Here is a 22,451-nt window from a genome sequence, read left to right on the forward strand (position 1 = left end):
GTGGACATATCTGTTTAGTTCCTATGTATCGCTACATATAGACTATTTCATCAAGGTGAATGCAGTAGTGAAAAAATGAAGGACACGTTGAAAATCACCGGAGTCTAAGGTTTCTACCATCTTTGTTTACGCTAAGGGCTAAAAATTACTCAAAGCAGCAGACAGACAACACAATAAAAAAAACTTTATTCAGGATCATTCATGAAGAAAAGTTATTTTCCCTAAAGTAATTAATGCTTTACATTCGCCAAACAAAATAGTAATTGTGCCCTGCAATGGTATCATCCTTCAAAAAAGTAGCTAATGAACATAGCTGAGACTTGCATTATACTGCACTGTATGCAGTGTTAAACAATTGGCTACGCTGAACAGATCGGTTTAGTTGTAGTCATCAATAACGAAAAAGTATGGATGGCTTCTGCTGGAGTGTTCAAAAAACACTTCCAATAAGGCTGGAGGAGTGGTCAAACCAAACTACAGAAGAATTGTGATTGTCCATTACCGCCTTTGATAACTTACAAAATCTAACAGAACCAATGAATGTTAAATATCCCTTAATTACAGTTGTACACGGTCAGTCCAAAGAAAAGTAAATAGTTATCCCCATTACAAGGTTACAATATGTATCTGTTTTAGTATCTCTAGTGTTAATGCTTTTAAGGTCATGACTAGAACCTTACTGCTGATGAGAAGTTAAACAATTAGCCAACATTTATTTTCTACATGAAGGACAATATACAATATTCTTCCAGTGTCTAAGACTCTTGCCATTTAACAAAACAGAAGCGTGCATCTCAAAGAAAACAATAAGCATCTTGAATGTATTTCACAACCCTGTTTTGTTTAAATGGAGTGTCCCCTGTCAGATATAGGTGGTTATACACCTCTAACATAATATTTAACAATTGTCCTACATGTATAGAGCAAAACATTTATATTATTCCTCTAACTAGGTAATAAAATGTGTGATACACCAACGTCAATTGAACCATCAATTAAACACCGCCCAGGGATAATTGGTGTTCAAAGTAATATAAAAGGCCTTTGGAAGTAAGACCAGCCAGTGTCTTCACAAAGGACTGAATAACTTGAGATCCATGTGCAGAACTAAAGTTTTTACCCAAATCATCACTTGTCATCCGTGCATGATTTTTTCAGGTTAGTCCAGGTTAGGATTACTGAGGAGTGAAAAATAGTCCCCTTGCCTCACAGGAGGAGTGTGTCCCGATATGGACTACCATCCAGCACCATGTTGAGATGGAGTGGGGCCCCTCAGTGGCAGTTCTGGCAGTTAGGGTGGCAACGCGCCCCATCGAATCGACATCCACAGCCTCCTGAGTTGTCCCCAGAACCCTGCAGAGAGGCATCAGATACGTAAAGAATAATCAACAAGTTCCAAGATGCACTAGCGGAGTGGAACTGACCAACACGAGTTTAATTATTTTCCAGAGAACACATTGAGCCCCGAGTTGATTATCCCTCATACCATGGCTATAATTTAACACATTAGCCACTAGAAATGAATGTATTTAGCAAGTTTATAAGATTGTGACAGTAGTTGCCTTAGTGACAAAACAAACAGACTTGCTAGTTTAGCTAACTAAACCATCAAATGTATTTATAAATCCCTTTTTACATCAGCTGATGTCAGTGCTGTACAGAAACCCAGTTTAAAACCCCAAACAGCAAGCAATACAGGTGTCCTAGCTTGCTATTATGAAAATTGAACTCAACAATGCCAATGTTTTCAATTATACTTTTGCATTCATAAGCAACTCAAACAGAACATGTAGGAACGAACTATAGCCATTGAATTCTACTGCGAAAATATACCATGCATTATGGGGAAATAATGCACGCGCTAGAATGCCCTTCAAGCCAATCAGAAATTAGTATTAAACAATGCCATGTTACAAACTTTTTAATACACTCAGTTCTACAGGATATGCAAAGCCTTATAGTACTGTACCATGTATTTAACACCAAAGCAGTACTGGATTGGGGTAGATCAGCTAATAATATAGATTTTTTGTGTTTTCACTATAGAATCCATCAGATTTTAATATCTGACCTAAGATATCTGAATGACTTAAGAGTATAGCATTCAAACTGGGCATGGTAACTTTCAAATCTTTTGGTGACCATAGTGATATACTGCAGTGCTTTCAGAAAGTGTTCAGACCCCTTGACTTTCAAAATTTTGTTACGCCTTATTCTAAAATGGATTAAAGAAAAAAGAAATCAATCTACACAGAATACACCATAATGACAAAGCGAAAACTGTTTTTTAGACATTTTTGCAAATGTATACAAATAATTTTTTGACTGGTACTGTAAGTATTCAGACCCTTTGCTATAAAAGTTGAAATTGAGCTCAGGTGCACCCTGTTTCCATTGATCATCCTTGAGATGTTTCTACAACTTGATTGGAGTACACCTGTGGTAAATTAAATTGATTGGACATGATTTGGAAAGATACACACCTGTCTGTATAAGGTCCAACAGTTGACAGTGCATGTCAGAGCAGAAACCAAGCCATGAGGTCGAAGGAATTGTCCATAGAGCTCCGAGACAGGATTGACTAGAGGCACAGATCTAGTGAAGGGTACCAAAACATTTCTGCAGCATTGAAGGTCCCCAAGAACACAGTGGGTGGCCTCCATCATTATTAAATGGAAAAAGTTTGGAACCACCAAGACCTTGAGCTGACCGCCCGGCCAAACTGAGCAATCGGGGGAAGAAGAAGCCAATGGTCACTCTGACAGACCTCTAGAGTTCCTCAGTGGAGATGGTTGTTCTTCTGGAAGGTTCCCCCATCTCTGTAGCACTCTGCCAATCAGGCCTTTATGCAATGGTGTAAAGTACTTAAGTAAAAATACGTTCGAGTACTACTTAAGTCGTTTTTTGGGGTATCTGTACTTTACTATTTATGTTTACAACTTCTACATTCCTAAAGAAAATAATTTACTTTTTACTCCATACATTTTCCCTGAAGAACTTTGTATGTTTTGAATGCTTAGCAGGACAGAAAAATAGTCCAATCCACACACTTATCAAGAGAACATCCCCAGTCATCCCTCTTGCCTCTGATCTGGTGGACTCAATAAACACAAATGCTTAATTACATCTGAGTGTTGGAGATAGCCCCTGGCTATCTGTAAAAAATAATAATACCGGTACAGAAAAACAAGAAAATGGTGCTGTGTGGTTTGCTTAATATCAGGAATTTGTCATTATTTATACTTTTACTTTTGATACTTAAGTAGAGTATGTTACTGGGTGACTTTCACTTTTACTTGAGTTATTTTCTATTAAGGTATTGTTCCTTTAACTCAAGTATAACAATTGGGTACTTTTTCCACCACTGCCTTTATGGTAGAGTGGTCATACGGTAGCCACTCCTCAGTAAAAGGCACATGACAGCCCGCTTGGAGTTTGCCAAAAGGCACCTAAAGACTCTCGGAACAGGAGAAACAAGATTCTCTGGTCTAATGAAACCATGATTGAACATTTGGTATGAATGCCAAGCACCACGTCTGGAGAAAACCTGGCACCATCCCTATGGTGAAGCATGGTGGTGGAAGCATCATGCTGTGGGGATGTTTTTCAGCGGCAGGGACTGGGAGACTAGTCAGGATAGGGTAGTAATGACTGCTAGATGGCTGCTATTTAATGGGATCTTAACCAACTGTGCTATTTTGTTAGTTTTTTTCTCATTGTTTGTAACTTATTTTGTACATAATGTTGCTGCTACCATCTCTTATGACCGAAAAGAGCTTCTGGACATCAGAACAGCGATTACTCACCTTGAACTGGACAAATCATTTGTCTTTAATAAGTCGGACAAGAGGGATTTACTCCAGACACCCGACGAGGCCCTCATCCCCGTCATTTGCGGGAGAAAAAGATGTAGATATCACGGAAGGAGATTGGGGTACCTTGTAAGGATCCGGCGACGAGTGGCTAATCCTCCTTTGCCAACGTACAATCGCTGGATAATAAAGTTGACGAACTACAAGCACGTGTATTCTACCAACAAGACATTAAAAATGGTTATATCTTATGTTTCACCGAGTCGCGGCTGAACGACGACATGAATAACATACAGCTGGTGGGTTACACACTGTATCGGCAGGATAGAACTGCAGCCTCTGGTGAGACAAGGGGTGATGGTCTATGTATATTTGTAAACAACAGCTGGTAAACGATATCTAAGGAAGTATTGAGGTTTTGCTCACCTGAGGTAGAGTATCTCATGATAAGCTGTAAACTATGCCATCTACCAAGAGAGTTTTCATCTGTATTCTTCGTAGCTGTCTATTTACCACCACAAACTGATGCTGGCACTAAGACCGCACTCAATGAGCTGTATACAGCCATAAGCAAACAGGAAAATGCTCATTCAGGGAAACTTACCAGCATGTTAAATGTGCAACCAGAGGGAAAAAAAACACCTTTACTCCACACACAGAGACATGTACAAAGCACTCCCTCGCCCTCCATTTGGCAAATCTGACCATAATTATATCCTCCTGATTCCTGCTTACAAGCAAAAACTAAAGCAGGAAGCACCAGGGATAAAAAAGTGGTCAGATGAAGCAGATGCTAAGCTACAGGACTGTTTTGCTAGCGCAGACTGGAACATGTAATGGGATTCTTCCGATGGCATTGAGGAGTACACCACATCAGTCAATGGCTTCATCAATAAGTGCATTGATGATGTCGAACCCCCACAGTGACTGTATGTACATACCCCAACCAGAAGCCATGGATTACAGGCAACATCCGCACTGAGCAAAAGGGTAGAACTGCCGCTTTCAAGGAGCGGGACTCTAACCCGGAAGCTTATAAGAAATCCCGCTATAACCTCCGACGAACCATCAAACAGGCAAAGCATCACTACAGGACTCGACAAGATCGAATTGTCCTACACCGGCTCCGATTCTCGTCGGATGTGGCAGGGCTTGCAAACTATTACAGACTACAAAGGGAAGCACAGCCGGGAGCTGCCCAGTGACACAAGCCTACCAGACGAGCTAAGTTATATCTATGCACGCTTCGAGGCAATTAACACTGAAACCTGTATGAGAGCATCAGCTGTTCCAGACGACCTTGTGATCAAGCTTTCCGTAGCCGATATGAGTAAGAACTAAACAGGTCAACATTCACAAGGCCGCAGGGCCAGACGGATTACAGGACATGTACAACGAGCATGCGCTGACCAACTGGCAAGTGTCTTCACTGACATTTTCAACCTCTCCCTGTCTGAGTCTGTAATACCAACATGTTTCAAGCAGACCACCATAGTCCCTGTGCCCAAGAACACTAAGGTAACCTACCTAAATGACTACCGACCCGTAGCACTCACGTCTGTAGCCTTGAAGTTCTTTGAAAGGCTGGTCATGGCTCACATCAACACCATTAACCCAGAAACTCTAGACCCACTCCAATTTGCATACCGCCCCAACAGATCCACAAATGATGCAATCTCTATTGCACTTCACACAGCCCTTTCACACCTGGACAAAAGGAACATCTATGTGAGAATTCTATTCAAAGACGACAGCTCAGCATTCAACACTATAGTGCCCTCTAAGCTCATCATTCAGCTAAAGACCCTGGATATAAACACCTCCCTCTGCAACTGGATCCTGGACTTCCTGACGGGCTGCCCCCAGGTGGTAAGGGTAAGTAAACAACACATCTGTCATGCTGGTCCTCACCACAAGGGCCCCTCAGGGGTGCGTGTACTCCCTGTTCACTCATGACTGCATGGCCAGGTACGACTCCAACACCATCATTAAGTTTGCCGATTATTATTATTTTTAAAAATTTTACCTTTATTTAACCAGGCAAGTCAGTTAAGAACACATTCTTATTTTCAATGACGGCCTGGGAACAGTGGGTTAACTGCCTGTTCAGGGGCAGAACGACAGATTTGTACCTTGTCAGATTACACAACAGTGGTAGGCCTGATCACCGACAACCACAAGACATTGTATAGGGAGGAGGTCAGAGACCTGACCGTGTGGTGCCAGGACAACAACCTCTCCCTCAACGTGATCAAGACAAAGGAGATGATTGTGGACTACAGGAAAAGGAGGACCGAGCACGCCCCCATTCTTATCGACCGATCTGTAGTGGAACAGATTGAGAGTTTCAAGTTCCTTGGCGTCCACATCATCAACAAACTAACATGGTCCAAGCACACCAAGACAGTCGATGAAGAGGGCACGACAAAACCTATTCCCCCTCAGTAGTCTGAAAAGATTTGGCATGGGTCCTCAGATCCTCAAAAGGTCATACAGCTGCACCATCGAGAGCATTTGGTTGCATCACTACCTGGTATGGCAACTGCTCGGCCTCCGACGGCAAGGCACTACAAAGGGTAGTGAGAACGGCCCAGTATACCACTGGGGCCAAGCTTCCTGCCATCCAGGACCTCTATACCAGGCTGTGACAAAGGAAGGCCCTAAAAATGGTCAAAGACTCCAGCCACCCAAGTCATAGACTGTTCTCTCCGCTACCGCACGGCAAGCAGTACCAGAGCTTCAAGTCTAGGTCCAAGAGGCTTCTAAACAGCTTCTACACCTAAGCCAAAAAATGGCTACCCAGACTATTTGCATTGACCCCCCCCCCTTCTTTTACGCTGCTGCTACTCTCTGTTTATTATCTATGAATAGTCACTTTAATAATTCTACCTACATGTACATATTACCTCAATTACCTCGACTAACCAGTTCCCCCGCACATTAACTCTGTACCGGTACCCCCTGTATATAGCCTCGCTATTGTTATTTTACTGCTGCTCTTTAATTATTTGTTACTTTTATTTCTTATTTTTTTAGGTACTTTTCTTAACTGGTTAAGTTGGTTAAGGGCTTGTAAGTAAGCATTTCACTGTAAGGTGTGCCAAACCTGTTGTATTCAGCGCATGTGACAAATACAATCCGATTTTAATTTGAACGAGGGAAAGATGAACGAAACAAAGTACAGAGATTCTTGATGAAAACTGGCTCCAGAGCACTCAGGATCTCATACTGGGGCAAAGGTTCATCTTCCAACAGGACAACGACCCTAAGTACACAGCCAAGACAACTCAGGAGTGACTTCAGGACAAGTCTCTGAATGTCTTTTGAGTGGCCCAGACAGAGTGGCCCGGACTTGAACCTGATCGAACATCTCTGGAGAGACCTGAAAATAGCTGTGCAGCGACGCTCCCGATCCAACCTGCAGAGCTTGAGAGGATCTGCAGAGAAGGATGGGAGAAACTCTCCAAATACAGGTGTGCCCAGCTTGTAGCGTCATACGCAAGAAGACTCGAGGCTGTAATCGCTGCTGAAGGTGCTTCCACAAAGTACAGAGTAAAGGGTCTGAATACTTATGTACATGTGATATTTCCATTCTTTGTTTTTTATAAATTAGCAAAAATGTCTAACATCCTGTTTTTTTGCTTTGTCATTATGGGGTAATGTGTGTAGATTGATGAGGGGGGAAAAAAACATTTAATCAATTTTAGAATAAGGCTGTAACCTAACAAAATTTGAAAAAAAGTCAAGGGGTCTGAATGCTTTCCGAAGGCACATCCCTTCAAATTAGTGGTTTCGGCTATTTCAGCCACACCCGTTGCTGACAGGTGTATAAAATCGAGCACACAGCCATGCAATACACAAACAATGGCAGTAGAATGACCTTACATGCTGACCACACCGGTCGCGTCGCATGAGCGAGTGTTGCAAAAATAAATTTACACATACATGTTATTCAATCATTGCACCCACTGGTCGCGCGCGCCAACGCGTGTCTGCGTTGCCAGACGCTAAAATAGAAGTTGATTCTATTTGTGATGCAGAACGCGCTGCAAGTCCTGCCTCTCCCATCTCCTCATTGGTCTTTAGAAGCATATACCCACGTGCCATCTTCTCATTGGTTTTTTGGAACATATACCCACGTGGGTGATTGAAAGATAAACTGAGGTCGGTTGTGGTAATGCACCTTATTATGAAAGTTAGTTGTCAAAAGCCATATAGTCCAAAGAAGAAAAAGAATCCTGGAAGGAGGAGAGATGACTAAAAACGATTCAGTTGACTGTTGTACGTGTAGATTAATAGAGTAGAGGACCTTGTGCATTTCAGGTCAAATAACAACTCAATGTTTATATCCCAGGACAAATTAGCTAGCAACAGCAAGCTAGCTAGCTAAATTGCCATAAATGTTTAATGCTTTTTGACCTGTCCCCAAAATATAATTGGTTCAGAGTTTGTTTTGATATTTCAACCTGCATGTCGCGATCACGTTTGATGTGGGAGGACAAAATCAATTTGCGCACGATGGCGCACGCACGCATGCGTCCGGTTTGGGCATGGTGTAACTGAAGAGCTCAGTGACTTTCAACGTGGCACCGTCATTGGATGCCACATTTCCAACAAGTCAGTTCGTTAAATTTCTGCCCCGCTGGAGCACTATAATATAAACGTCTAGGAGCAATGAAGGCTTTGCTATGAAGTGGTAGGCCACACAAGCTTACAGAACAGGACGGCGAGTGCTGAAGCGTGTAAAAATCGTCTGTCCTCGGTTGCAACACTCACTACTGAGTTCCAAACTGCCTCTGGAAGCAATGTTAGTACAAGAACTGTTCTTCGGGAGCTTCATGAAATTAGTTTCCATGGCTGAGCAGCTGCACACATGCCTAAGATCACCATGCGCAATGCCAAGCATCGGCAAGAGTGGTGTAAAGCTCACCGCCATTGGACTCTGGGAGCAGTGGAAACACGTTCTCTGGAGTGATGAAACACACTTCACCATCAGTCCGACAGACGAATCTGGGTTTGGCGGATGCCAGGAGAATACAACCTACCTGAATGCATAGTGCTAACTGTGAAGTTTGGTTGAGGAGGAACAATGGTCTGGGGCTGTTTTTCATAGTTCGGGCTACGTCCATTAGTTCCAGTGAAGGGAAATTAACACTATAGCATACAATGACAATCTAAACGATTCTGTGCTTCCAACATGTGGAACAGTTTGGGGAAGGCCCTTTTTTGTTTCAGCATGACAATGCCCACGTGCACAAAGCGAGGTCCATACAGAAATGGTTTGTTGAGCTTGATGTGGAAGAAATTGACTGGCCTGCACAGAGACCTGACTTCAAGCCCATCAAACACCTTTGGGATGAATTAGAACGCAGACTGCGAGCCAGGCCTAATCGCCCAACATCAGTGCCCGACCTCACTAATGCGCTCGTGGCTGAATGGAAGCAAGTCCCCGCAACAATGTTCCAACATCTAGTGGAAAGCCTTCCCATAAGAGTGGAGGCTGTTATGGAAGCAAAGGGGCAACCAACTCCACATTAACACCCATGATTTTGGAATGAGATGTTCGATGAGCAGGTATCCACATACTTTTGGTCATGTAGTGTATGTTTGAAATTGTGCCATAGGGTAGGTCTAAGAAGAATGGTCTAGCACGGTGAGGTATTAGAGTGGGGAGGAAGTAGCTGTAAGAGTACAGTTCATTGTAACTGAAGGGCAAATCAAACGAAACGCCAACGAGTGTTTACATGCTGGAATTAGAACGCATGGTAGTGAATGACAGAAATCAGACGGGCCGCGAGCGTCGATGCCGTCAAAATCGCCATGCGCTTCAAATTAGACAGCAAATATATTTTTCTTGCGTCGAACGAGCAACGCTCATTCATGTTTCGTTTGATTTGGCCGTAACTGTCTTACGTTTGGTCCCCAGCGAGCCTGCTTGGTGACCCAGCAGATCTCCGTCTTACACATCAGGCAGCAGATCCAATCACAGCCGTCCTTCTTCTGAACTATGACCTTACACTTAGGACAGTGCATGGCCTCCCCGTTCTGCAGTAAGGACTATCGAAGAAGACAACAGGAGCTCCAGGTTAGGTTTACCCATAGATATCATATCACAGTACAGTCATATAATAACCCAATAGTGGGTTTAATCAAGATTGGGTATACCAGTAGACTTCACATATGGGTTCGGTAGTGTAATAGGCTGACAGTATGTGTAATCTAAACCCATAAGCTTCATATTTCAGTTCAAAACTATAATAGGCCGATAGTATGTTTCACCCCCCAAAAAACAGACTTCAAATAGCAGTTCAGTAGTGTAGTATGTCATGTTCAATCCCAGACAGTGCTATATCACTGAAAGGGAATACTATCTGCCTGTTACCACATTACCTCCAGCATCTGTGTGGTCTGTTTTGCAGCCACGTCATTCTCAGCTCTGATCCGGAGATCATCTTGATACTCCTTGCAGTTCATGTCTTTGTGGATGGCCTTAAAAAGAGGTTGACAAAAATGTTGTTGGCCAAGCACCTATTGTTATCTTCATAATTTATTTTAGCATTCAAGGGGGGACAAAGGAGGAAGAGTGAGAGAAAGTTGACACACCTTGCAGAGGAGGCAGTTGGTCTCTTTGCAGAGCTCACAAATAAACTCATTGACTTCGTCCTCAAAGATGCACCAGCCAGCGCAGTCGGGGGTTTTGCAGTGGTAGCTGTTCTCACTCCGCGTCTCAGCAATACTGAGCCTCAGCTCTAGAAGCTTCTGGTGCTCCTCCTGAGAGAGAAGCTAAAGAGACAAAGAACAGGACACTGTAGAGTACAATGGAATGGATGAAATATATGTTATGGTGATGAATATCTTTCACAAAAATCATCTTTGGGTCTTTGAAAAGCACTATATAAATGCCATGTATTATTATTATTATTAGCACCCTACATAAATGATACAAGGCATTATCATCACTTGATACAGAGAGCTATAGTGAGATAGCCTGGGTACAGTTCTGTTTTTTCTTTAGCCAACCAAGCATAAACTGACTGGCTGCCAGGCTAATGGCGAGAGCACCAGCAGGACTCACAGATTGGATCTCCCTGTCCTGCAGCTTTCTATCACAGCTGTAGTCTTCATCCCCATAAGGGCAGGTCACCTCTGGATCCATGCTATTCACTATGGTTCCTTTAAGACACTCCCTGTTTAAAGAAAACACGCAAATAAGAAGGCATTTAACCTGTATATGTCTCAAATTATTTTATTATTTAGATGTTTTAAATTTTTTTTTATTACAGATAAAACATTTATGGGGACATCTCTAAAATTGATACACGGTCAGTAAGTATTTGATTTCTATATTATTGATAGCAGTGGAGCGACAGTGATCTACTCTAGAGAGTACCAGCCAGGGCTGTGTCTCAATAGTTTTAGCTTTGTTTCCTCGTGCATGAGACAAGTAATGGAAGTCATTTTATAATATTAAGGGTTGATCAAAATGTACAGAATGGTTACCTGGAGGGAAATTGCGTAGGGTCCTCCTTTTTCAATCTCAGTCAAGGGGAGGGTTTAGTACTTTTTCAATCTAATCCAGGGGAGGGTCATGTAATTTGTAATTGACGAAATTTCAATATTTCTCAGGGTTTTAGAATTAGTTGCTTATTAGGCTATATATCAATGTGTGCTCGATGCCGCTCCTCATCTCTGATTTGCCGCTGGGCGTGCAATATCAAGTGTGCCTATAGGAAATTTAGTCTGGTCTCAATCCAATGATCCATAGCCTATAGGCCATAGGCTATGAAGTGCATGCTCGGAGAGGCACAGAACAAAGTTATATTTCTAAGATAGCCGCAGTGAAAATAAAACTAGGCTGCATTACACACGGCAATGGATATTCCAACCCTGAACCCCGGCCTGCTCTGCTCTTGCTGATCCAAAACTTTTTGTCTGCTGCCAATGGCTGTGCTGTGTAGGCTTACAGTGGCAGTTCAGGAGGAGAGTCAAAGGCTGCTTCCAAATGTTTTTATTTATTAGGCCAAGTCCACAAAATGCACTCTTGCACGCGGACTAGCCTATATCCTATGTTCTGATCAGTTTGAAGAGAGCGCGAAAATGAGAACTTTGATAGCTTGCTAATACTTTAATTAATTTTATTAAAAACATGATGTAGTTATCATATTTATTGACATCACAATAAGCCAAATTTGAGTAGTTTACATCGTGGGGCTAAAACCTGAAGCAGCAGCCGCGTCACAATCAATCGGAAATGGACACCTCATGGTGCTGAATGTAGGCAAATTCAAGTAGACATAATTCATTTCAACCATATATTTTTTTTTAAATTAGACTTAACTAACAACAAGAAGGCTTTATATTTGAGTCTATTTCTTCCTATTTAAGAAATAAGAGGTAGGCCTACCTGTTTGACAGACGAAATTAGGCTATAGCCATAAATTTTGTCGGTCAATTCCTCCACCCACAACCTCCTGGCCTGCAGCCCTCTGCGCTATCACTCTTCCTGCATTGCCATATAATGCTTACAGGATGAAGAACAGTTTCTAAAACTGTGTATCTAAGGCTCTGGTCTGTCCAGGAAGTGAGGGTAAACGGTATACATATTCTCTGCTATCTTTTTTATTTTAATTATTATTTTGGGTATAGGGGATGGTCACTTGTTTTTTTTTTCAAGCGTTTAGAGGGTTTAAGTAAAATATATTTTGCTGAAGGGAGGGCAGTCCATTTTCATTTCAGAGAGGTCCGATTTTCTCCATGTAACCCCTATTATAAATAACATTTACCCCCTTACTGAGATGTAGCCAAGATGTGTTATACCTGCAGAAAACATGCAGGCACTCCCGCAGTGTGGCTCCCTCCCCTGGCGGAATGGAGCAGAGGCAAATAGGACAGTCCAGCTCCTCTGTGTTGGGGACGAGGCTGTGGGCGTCTGTTTCCACCAGACTCAAGAAATTCCTCTCCCGCTCTTCATCCAATGCCTTCATCGTCCCACAGCAACAGAGCGGTAAAATTAAGGGAACGCTGTCTTTCTCATTTAATAAGGTGGCTACACACATTAAAACAGTCATACCAAGTGTCTTTTTAGCTATATGTAATTATGACATGATTGTCACGAAAATCTGAGTAACACGTGTATATCTCATATCTTGCAACTCATATCTTGTTTAAAGCATACCTGCTGGTACTGTAGATTGGCCATCTCCTCTAGCTGGAGTCTCTGGATCTCCTGCTCATCAGGCTGGTAAACCTCAGGTACTTTATAATCTTCTGGTCTTTCAGACCCACACATCTCACAGCCCGGCCTCGTTGGCTTGTTAGCATAGGTGCACACAGAGCATGACCAACCCACCTAGTTGTCCCCACACACATATGCAAGCACACATTATTGTAGAAACGGTCATGGTTATCGTATATGTATACAATGAGTCATTGCACAGTTTGCATTATAATCTTACCGGAGGCTTTGGTTGCAGAGGAGGAGGTGCTGGTTGTTTAGTTTTGGGAGGTGGGGTTGGTCCAGTTGCTCCTCTGGCCAGTAGAGGACTCAATGACTCAATGATACCTATACCATGATGGCAACAAGTCAAAATACAAACATGGCTGTCTATAATGGGGGGAAATATTTTAAGGTATAGGTTGGTGTAAGTGTGCATGTGTGTGTCACAAGCTGATACGTTGACAACCTGTGCCTTGCTCAGTATACTAGGTTCTTATTGGAAGACTAAACAGTGCTGTATGACAGAGTATCCTTACTGTCTAGCCGACGGTGCTCCTCCTCCTGGTTCACTTGCTCCCGGCTGAGGTTGGCAGCCTGGGCAGACTTGATGTACAGGTAGGCTTGGTCTCCATTCTTCCTTACCCCATGGCTGTACAGAGTTTTAGAGTCCCGTGCCAGACGCTTACCGATCACCCAGCTTTGCAGAGATGGATGAAATCCATAGTCAGTATTGATCTGTAGAGAGAAATTCAAGAATGCATGGGGTCTCGGTCTCCACTTTTTTTCACTGCAAATATGTGTGTTCAAGATAATTAGTAAATATCAGAGCTGTTGTTGAAAATGGGTTGCAACAATTATTTATTTTACCTTTTCTTTCAGATCTGAAATGGTCATGTCAAGTGTTACCAACAAAGTAACCGGAATATAGTTTTCTGACTGTGCATCCCCGACTCCCACCTTCAACCTGCAGCAAAGTAACCAATAGAGGTAACTGGGTCGGAATGTCTCAGCACTAAAACAACACAGTTACAAAGGTGTTACAATTTATTAAAGCTGCAATATGTCACTTTGTGGGCCAACCAACCAAATTCACATACACGTTGGTGTTATAGATGTGGCATTCTCATTGAAAGCAAGCATAAGTTCTATGTGCACTATTTCTATGCTTCACGTGCTTAAATTTCGTATTTCCATATTTTACTTTCGGTTTGGTACACCAGCTTCAAACAGCTTAAAATGCAATAATTTTGTTTATGGAAAATATATTTCATAGCGGTTTGAATGGTACAATGATTTTCTACACTCTACTTGTTTGTTTTGACAATTAGACTTGTAGCAACCAGGAAATGGTGGGGCGATTTCTGCACGTTTTTCAAGGTGGTGAGCAATAGAGTAAAGTAAGTAATCCACAATCGCTTGTATCTAATAGCTTGTTACAGCCTAATTACATGTTGATTATTCCACTTGCGTTTATTCTGTTATAGGCTAATCCTATGTAACTACTGTAAAGTATGACCCAACAGAATACTACTAAATGATTCCACCTACCGAATAGAGTCTTGGGAGTAAGCCTTGCGGGAGATCATGACAGATACTGGTACACACAACTCTGCCAGCTGCTCTGAACACCTTTTGGCTTCCTCTTTGTCACCACAGCTGATGGCCTCACTCAACAACTGGGCTAGCTCCTCCGCTGCAATAGAACAATTACATTTTCATCAATGCACAGAACACTCGATACTCAATTCAACTTGGTCAAAAATAGACCAGCTATTGTACGTTTCACGTTCATATGATGTCATACTATAATTGCTCTTTGGCCGTTTATTGACCCATTTAGACATGATCAGGAAATCAGATAGGAGACTATTATGAAAACTCTCTATTCTTACCCTCTACTAAGTTGCTTGTGAAGACCTCAGGAGAAGTCATAGTTAGACCTATTTTAAGAAATGACAAGAATAAGAAAGTAATGATGCAGAGAAGAATAACACAGTGAAAAACAACATCATGTGAAACGGAAACGTTCACTTTGACAGTACTCTATCCCATAAGGAAGACCATTACTATTAATATTGTATTGTATGCTAAACGACATGTGATACTTTACCCATAAGTATCTAGAGACTACCAAAATTTAGAGAAATGTACATAGAATGGGTCACACAGCAGAGTGAAGGTGGTAAAGGCGCTCGAGCTTCAAGTTGATAAAACTGCAAATGGGTTTCTCACCTGATCAGCGCGCAGTTACGTAATAGGGCTATCAGGCTTCTTCATAGAGTTTCCTCATCTGTTGACAATTAACTTACCTTTCTCTTGCCAAAAAATGTTATGTAATTATAGAACTTGAAACCACTTCTCTTTACGTGTAGCTACTTCATTATCAAGATTATAAGGCTAGCTGAATGAAAAGTGAAACGAAACTTAGCTAGCTATATTCAGGAAGTACGTTTTTAAAGGATTAATTTGCATATTGCAATTTATGACATATCAGTACTGTACATAGATAGTGATGAGAGACTGCCGTTTCATAACATCCAGATAGACCAATATGTATTTTAATAATTTATTACATGATATTTGCTTTTTGTGTGTTAACTTCTAATGCAAGTGCAAGGATACTACAAATGGACGAAGAGGGGGTGGGTGTTATGATAATACGTCATTGCATGTTTATATGGCCCCATGGCGCCCCCTCGAGGCAAAATGCGCTGAAAGAGGAAGGGCTTGTAGGGAAGAAGGAAGTGCAGTTACACTGAGGAAGGATCAAAACAACAAAATTGCTTTGCTGTTTTAATAGACAAATTCAGGTGCATATCGAATGCGAAAGGCTTCGAGAAGCCTGGGATTTCTCTTTAAGTTCTGATACAAAAGCTGGGATGAAGATTTTTGTATCTAATTTCAGTTTATTTAATGGCAGGTATTGGAAATTTCACAGTAAAAAGGAAGATATTTTTATCAGAAATATAAGTGCCTTAAGCCATCGACAAAGGTATTTACATCATCCGTAAATGAATCGTGCAATATTGAATTTGAAGTGTGTAATTGAAATTGGTTACTTTGGTGTTGAGTTAAGCGAGCGCAAAATACACCGAACTGTTTTGTGCGCGCGAGCTGAGGATCTTTCTTCTCCACGGCCCGTTGTCTCGGAGGTATTAAATGCAAGGCAAGCTTTGTTGCAGGATTAGCAAAATGGCTAGCTCCATTAGCTACGCAGCTTGATAGGCCTGAAAAGTTTAAGCGTCCGCAGTTTTTTTGAACGAGACATTTGACCGAGTTTGTTGTGGGCCAGTGCATAGCTAATTGTTAGCCTAACTAAATTAGTACGACCATTGTTGAATATCTAACTAAAGTGTACAAAGCAAGACAGGGGTGTAAAGACAAGTGTAATTTTGTTTATCAGAATTGATGATCTGACCTCCTGGTGGTGACAAATAGCAGTGTAGTATTCAAACCTAGGTGCTAAACAGGGGATGAGTGCATTTTAAACAATTTATATTTTGCATAAGAAAACACTCAAGATGAAACTCCTGGAAAATTCAAGTTTTGAAGCCATAAACACCAGACTCACCATTGAAATGGGGGACTGTCAGATAATAGGAAGGTAAGTTTTCAACACTTCAATGTGCCACCAACCCATTTGGTATGTAGACCTAGAAATGGGAAAACATTTTCACAGAATTTAACAGACCTAACACAACTTAACTTTGTTACACAGGAAGTTGATTTTCACAATCACATAATTTTCTTAAGTAGATGCATGATGTGAGAACCATTTTTTGTTTTGCACTGTGTCTTTCCTCAGGATCGAAAGCTACTCTTGCAAGATGGCAGGCGAGGACAAGCAGATGTTCAAACAGTTCTGCCAGGAGGGACTGCCTCATGTCCTGGAAGCCCTGTCCCCTCCACAGTCCTCAGGAATCAGCCCCAACAAGTAAGACTACAGATCTGCAGAAAAACATTGTTTTGAGCTCAAGAAGCAGTAATAGCAGTATGCAAATCAGAGAGCTAAATGAACAGCTCTTTCACTGAGGTGATTCGGTTCCAGACATTCACCGAAAAGATCCCTTCAAAAAGAGCTGTTCGTTCGCGAACGACCCATCACTAGTTGGTATCAGACCTCATGCTCCGATACCGCCTGCCTGACGGTAAGGGAGAGAATAGCTCATGTATGGGGTCCTAGATGATGTTGCGTGCCTTCCTCAGGCACCGTTTCGAGTAGATGTCCCGGATGGGTGAGAGCACGGTCCCAGTGATTTACAGGGCCGTCTTCACCACACATGCTCTCGGTGGTGCAGCGGTAGTATTTGGAGAGGACCCGGGGCAACATGTCAATTTTCTTCAGCCGCCTTAGGAAGTAGAGATCTATTCAGTACTTGGGAGAAATGGTCAGTGTTTTTCAGATAAATGTAACTAATGCATGTAGTGTTCACACACACTTTATAGTAGATGTATAATATAGTGATAGTGAATTGAATGTGTTCTAGTCATTACACTTCTATCTGTATTCTGTAATGATCATGGCCTGGTCACTTGGAAGACCTAGAAGAATCCTTTAGTTCCTGTCAAGCAGACAGTGTGAATGACAAGTATTCACAAGTGTGCACTGAACATCTTCGTAACACTAACTAGGGTGTTGTTTTGTGCTGTGGTGTAGGTTGAGCCAGAGTCAGAGTGGAGACGAGGGAGAGGGGCCTCTCTCTGACAAGTGCAGCAGGAAGACCCTCTTCTACCTGATTGCCACCCTCAACGAATCCTTCCGCCCCGACTATGACTTCAGCCGCACCAAGAGCCACGACTTCAGCAGAGAGCCCAGCATAAACTGGGTGAGGATTTAATATCTCCTACCTACACAACTGTGCCTTTACCTGCCTCACGTTGCTGGTAGGAATTGCTTACACCAGAACCAGCGTATTCTGCTGGTTTTGCGTTGTGGCTTTCACTACACAGTAGCTGGAGTTGATTGGGCTTGACGTGCCGAGGCAGCTTGTACACGACCCAAAGCTTGTCTGGTCTCATGTGGTGTGAGACTGTAATCCATTACCTGGAGGACAAAAGGCTTGGGAAGGGGACTAACAGATCAACTCCAAAATGAAGTTTTGGACACTGAGCTTGAATCTATTAGTTGATGTCTAGACATGGTCAGTGTTGGCTAAATCCTAACAGGGCCTGATAAATACGAAAGTTCTGTGTTTGTGTGGCATTATTAACGCAGTGTATGATGTTAGGTGTTCAACGCGGTGAACAGCAGTCTGTCGGCGGCGGCTGGGGAGGAGTACAGTCGGCTACAGCCCCAGCTGTGGGAGGCCATTGACACAGAGATCTGCCTGTCGGAGTGTGACATCTACAGGTGAGCAATTCCATTTTTTCTTAAAGGTAGAGAGGGTATGTGTGGTAGACAGCGGGTATTTGTGGTCTGGAGTTGGCAGCGCTATCACTACACCAGGCTCCGGCACGAGCACCGCCACCTTTAAACATGTGCGAGGAGACATACCGGTAACTGACAAAATGAAGGAGACACCAACATAGTGTCTTAATAGGGCATTGTGCCACCACGAGCCAGAACAGCTTCAAAACACCTTTGCATAGATTCTACAAGTGTCTGGAACTCTATTGGAGGGATGCGACATCATTCTTCCACAAGAAATTCCATAATTTGTTGTTTTGTTGATGGTGGTAGAAAACACTGTCTCAAGCGCCGCTCCAGAGTCTCCCATAAGTGTTCAATTGGGTTGAGATCTGGTGACTGAGACACACACCCTGTAAACCTCCTATGCTCCTTTGAGACCCCTCTTTCAAAGTCACTGAGGTATTTTCTTCTAACAATGGTAAGCAAAATAATGGGCAAATGGGCATTTTTATACATCAACTTAAGCATGATGGGATGTTAATTCCTTAATTAACCCAGGAACCACACCTGTGTGGAAGCACCTGCTTTCAAAATACTTTGTATAGTCATTTGCTCAAGGGTTTGCTTTATTTTGGTAGTTACCTGTACATGTCATTTGTAAACCAGAATGTAAAGGCCATTTTGTTTTGGATGTTGCAGCTACAACCCAGACCTGGACTCTGACCCGTACGGAGAGGAGGGCAACATGTGGTCCTTCAACTACTTCTTCTACAACATGAGGCTGAAGAGGATCGTCTTCTTCACATGCCGCTCGGTCAGGTAAGACTGAAGACTGCAAAACACATCATTATTACAGTTTTGTGCTCTGTATTGAAAGTCCTCAATTTTAATAATCTTGATTGATGTGCACAGTTCTTTGGGGTTGTATTAAAAATGGACTAATTAACCAAATATGAATGTATTATTTTTGAGTGACCTATACCTTTTTTTTAACTTCTCATGTCCATTTGAAGTGACAGTTGTCTGGGTATGGTATTCTTTTTTCTGAGTGGAAATCATCTGTTTACGATCTGAACATGGTTGGTCAAAGACGATATAACTGCATACTGGCAATACGATCAACAAAATAAATACTTAACTTTTGCTCAAAGCTCAATGCATGGATAAATATCTTTGGCTGTCAGTCAACATAGCCAAAGAACCAGGGAAGGGATAGAAATTAAGCTAGCCCGCTAGCCTGAGGCTAGTACTTTTCAGACTGGGCTGTTAGAAACTAACCCGGCAGTGATATTTGTCTTTTCAAACATCGCATGGCACCGATTTTGGACCCGACTCTTACCTGGGCCAGTAGAAATCTGTCTACTACTCCGACTGGCGAATGCCCAAAATACTTATATGCCATCCCTGAAAGAATTTCTTATACATTGAAATGGTCTGTGTTGAGCAACATTTGCCTTTGTCTCCGCATGTTAGTTTATTCATGGCCCCACGGGACTCTGGCATTGGCAACGAACTGGACCTGGAGCTGGATGAAGATTGTTATGATGAGAACATGGATGAAGAGAGGTGAGGAGAACACACTGCCTGCATTCTTCACAGAAATGTTTGCCCAAATAGAAAAACCGAAAATGTGATTGGTATGGAAAACATGGAGAATGAAACTGTTTTACAGTCTTTATGTTGAATTAGTACTCTTCGTGGATGCATCGTTTGGGGCGGTCTAATCTTCTAATTTGAACCATGTATTTCTTCTCTCAGTAGGTATGGTGCCCTGTGTGCCCAGTGACGCTCCAATCCCATTCTCATGCAGGAGCAGACAGTATACTTGGATGTCTGTCTGTACCCACGTCGCCACCATTTCTCTTACAATCTTAAACTCGTTCGGGTTGGGATTTTATTTAAACATTTTTCTTATTCATTTGTTTGGTGGACCTCATGTTTTACTGAAGTCAGACTGTGAGCTTGGAGCTCTGTTACTCTGTTACTTTATTTGTGTCTCATTTTAGTTTTCCATTGCTATGTTCTCCTTACCTTGTTTATCAGAAGCAAAAGCATTTATGTTTGGTGTGTGTTGTTTGGCCTGGTATTGGAGCAAGTTCTGGCACTCATTAATTTGCTACATATTTCACATTGTCTATGCTGGTGTTGGTAAGCACAGTTTGGGATTTTTATGATCATGTTCTGTTTTTCAAGCTTTACCATTCCAAAGTGTAGGATGTCGTCGTACCAAATTGACTCAACTTAGGTTTAGGACCATTCTGACTGCATGCTTGAGGGCATGTTTGAACACAAGGGGGCATACTCAACTTAGCTGATGGAAAACTCACATACCAGCTTGAATCAGTCTGCCTCTTGGATATGTTATGCCTTCCATACCAATGCTACTCAAACCTACAATGTTTTTATTTATTTAGCGACAGGACTTAGTGCAGTCTATAGTTTTATGGGTCAAGCCAGCAAATACAATTCTGCTGCATCGCTGTTCCAAAAGTACAGCAGAATCTAGTTCTGATTCTCAATCCTATGATGTGTTTTAAGGACGAGTGTGACGTGCATTCTCACACCAAATACAAACTCTGCCTGTAGAGTGTACTGTTTGAACCTAATTTACATGTCTTGTGTTTTAATAACTTCAAAGTCGTATTAGGTATTGCTTTAGTTGAACAGTTTTTAGTTTGTCTGAAGAGTTTATGACCGCAGAAGTCTAGCTATAGAGCAGTTTCCGTTTAGTCCAACTGTCGCTCTCTCACCATGTGTGGTGTTTTGAAATGTAATTTTAAGACTTCTAGTTTGAAAACAAATCTAGTTTGAGTTTCCTTTCACTAAAAAACTGCCAGTAGAGATCCGTGATGCCTATCGTCCAACTTTCCTTATCAAATGACACGATGGAAATGTACTTAATATAGAATAACGCATTTGTGATTAATGGTAGGACTGAAGGCTACCTATTTAGGGCTAGTAGTGTGAGTGGTTGGTTAGCTGGATATCGATCCTCACAGCCACTGTATCAGTATTGTGTTTGTCCTACTGAATACCAGCTAGGCATTGTTACTCTAACAGATGTAGGATATTCATTTGATCGCCCTGTTGCAGGTGAACTTTCCTGCAATGCAGGACATTTTAAACGTGTAGTGTACTCCAGGTTTAAAAAGTAATTTCCACTTTGAAATTTTAGACCGGATTTTCCCTTACAAAACATGTCAATTAGTTATAATTCACATTTCCTGTTGCTGCAGGATTATTTTCCTGCTGGAGCAAACGGGCTCAAATTAAGATCCTATATCTGCATGTGGCATAATTCTTGCTCTTGGCTGTTTTTGTTCAAGTAAAATGTGACAAAGACACGTACTTTGGGTACAAAATAGTAGAAAAATACAGGTGGGTATTCTAAAGTTGCATCCAGTCCCTTCTATGTGATGTATATCTATCTGCCTCTAGTGTAGAACATGCTCCCTAGAGATGTTAACGCAAACCTGACCTGAATTTACTCAGATTGATTTCAAATGTCAACAACATCCAAAGTGATCAGCGTATTAGCTTTAGACATACATACTTTGTGCAGGTAGATATGGCTACAGTACATATTTCCTTGTTGATTGTCTTATTCTTTGTCTACTTAACAAGACGTTTTAGACGTACGTCAAAAGTTTGGACACACAGGGTTTTTCTTTATTTTTACTATTTTCTACATTGTAGAATAATAGTGAAGACATCAAAACTATGAAATAACACATGGAATCATGTAGAAACCAACAAAGTGTTAAACAAATCAAAATATATGAGATTCTTCAAAGTAGCCACCCATTGCCTTGATGCCGCTTGGCCATCGCTCATCCATATATTTCTATGTACATATTCTTATTCCATCCCTTTACATTTGTGTGTATGAGGTAGTCTTTGTGGAATTGTTAGATTACTTGTTAGATGTTACTGTGCACTAGAAGCACAAGCATTTCGCTACACCCACATTAACATCTGCTAGCCATGTGTATGCAACCAACAAAATGTTATTTGAATTTGAAGACAGCTTTGCACACTCTTGGCATTCTCTCAACCTCTTCATGAGGTAGTC

The 22,451-nt window shown here is 41.8% G+C and overlaps 2 protein-coding genes across 4 annotated transcripts; one reads left to right on the forward strand and one right to left on the reverse strand.

The window, feature by feature from the left end:
• Positions 1-167: 167 nt before the first annotated feature.
• On the reverse strand, positions 168-15,630 carry rbck1 (RanBP-type and C3HC4-type zinc finger containing 1). Of its 2 annotated transcripts, none has more exons than XM_020487278.2 (13): positions 15,262-15,630; positions 14,922-14,969; positions 14,578-14,722; positions 13,897-13,993; positions 13,566-13,764; positions 13,268-13,374; positions 12,988-13,161; positions 12,630-12,790; positions 10,888-10,999; positions 10,416-10,595; positions 10,203-10,301; positions 9,726-9,869; positions 168-1,353 (listed from the first exon to the last, which is right to left on the reverse strand). In XM_020487278.2, exons 2-13 carry the CDS (start codon positions 14,959-14,961, stop codon positions 1,273-1,275), a joined length of 1,539 nt encoding a protein of 512 aa, XP_020342867.1. In that variant the 5' UTR covers positions 14,962-14,969; positions 15,262-15,630; the 3' UTR covers positions 168-1,272. The 2 variants fall into 2 exon arrangements, with proteins under 2 accessions (XP_020342867.1, XP_020342860.1); XM_020487271.2 differs by having other exon boundaries at positions 15,140-15,263.
• A 117-nt stretch (positions 15,631-15,747) lies between these two features.
• Positions 15,748-20,985, forward strand: maf1a (MAF1 homolog, negative regulator of RNA polymerase III a). 2 transcript variants are annotated; one of them, XM_020487326.2, is made up of 7 exons: positions 15,748-16,633; positions 16,835-16,963; positions 17,687-17,855; positions 18,258-18,379; positions 19,079-19,198; positions 19,853-19,945; positions 20,138-20,985. In XM_020487326.2, exons 1-7 carry the CDS (start codon positions 16,551-16,553, stop codon positions 20,163-20,165), a joined length of 744 nt encoding a protein of 247 aa, XP_020342915.1. In that variant the 5' UTR covers positions 15,748-16,550; the 3' UTR covers positions 20,166-20,985. The 2 variants fall into 2 exon arrangements, with proteins under 2 accessions (XP_020342915.1, XP_020342921.1); XM_020487332.2 differs by having other exon boundaries at positions 20,141-20,985.
• Positions 20,986-22,451: the final 1,466 nt, after the last annotated feature.

Source organism: Oncorhynchus kisutch, linkage group LG1 (genome assembly GCF_002021735.2).
Source record: "Oncorhynchus kisutch isolate 150728-3 linkage group LG1, Okis_V2, whole genome shotgun sequence".
In the NCBI taxonomy this organism is placed as follows: Eukaryota; Metazoa; Chordata; class Actinopteri; order Salmoniformes; family Salmonidae; genus Oncorhynchus; species Oncorhynchus kisutch.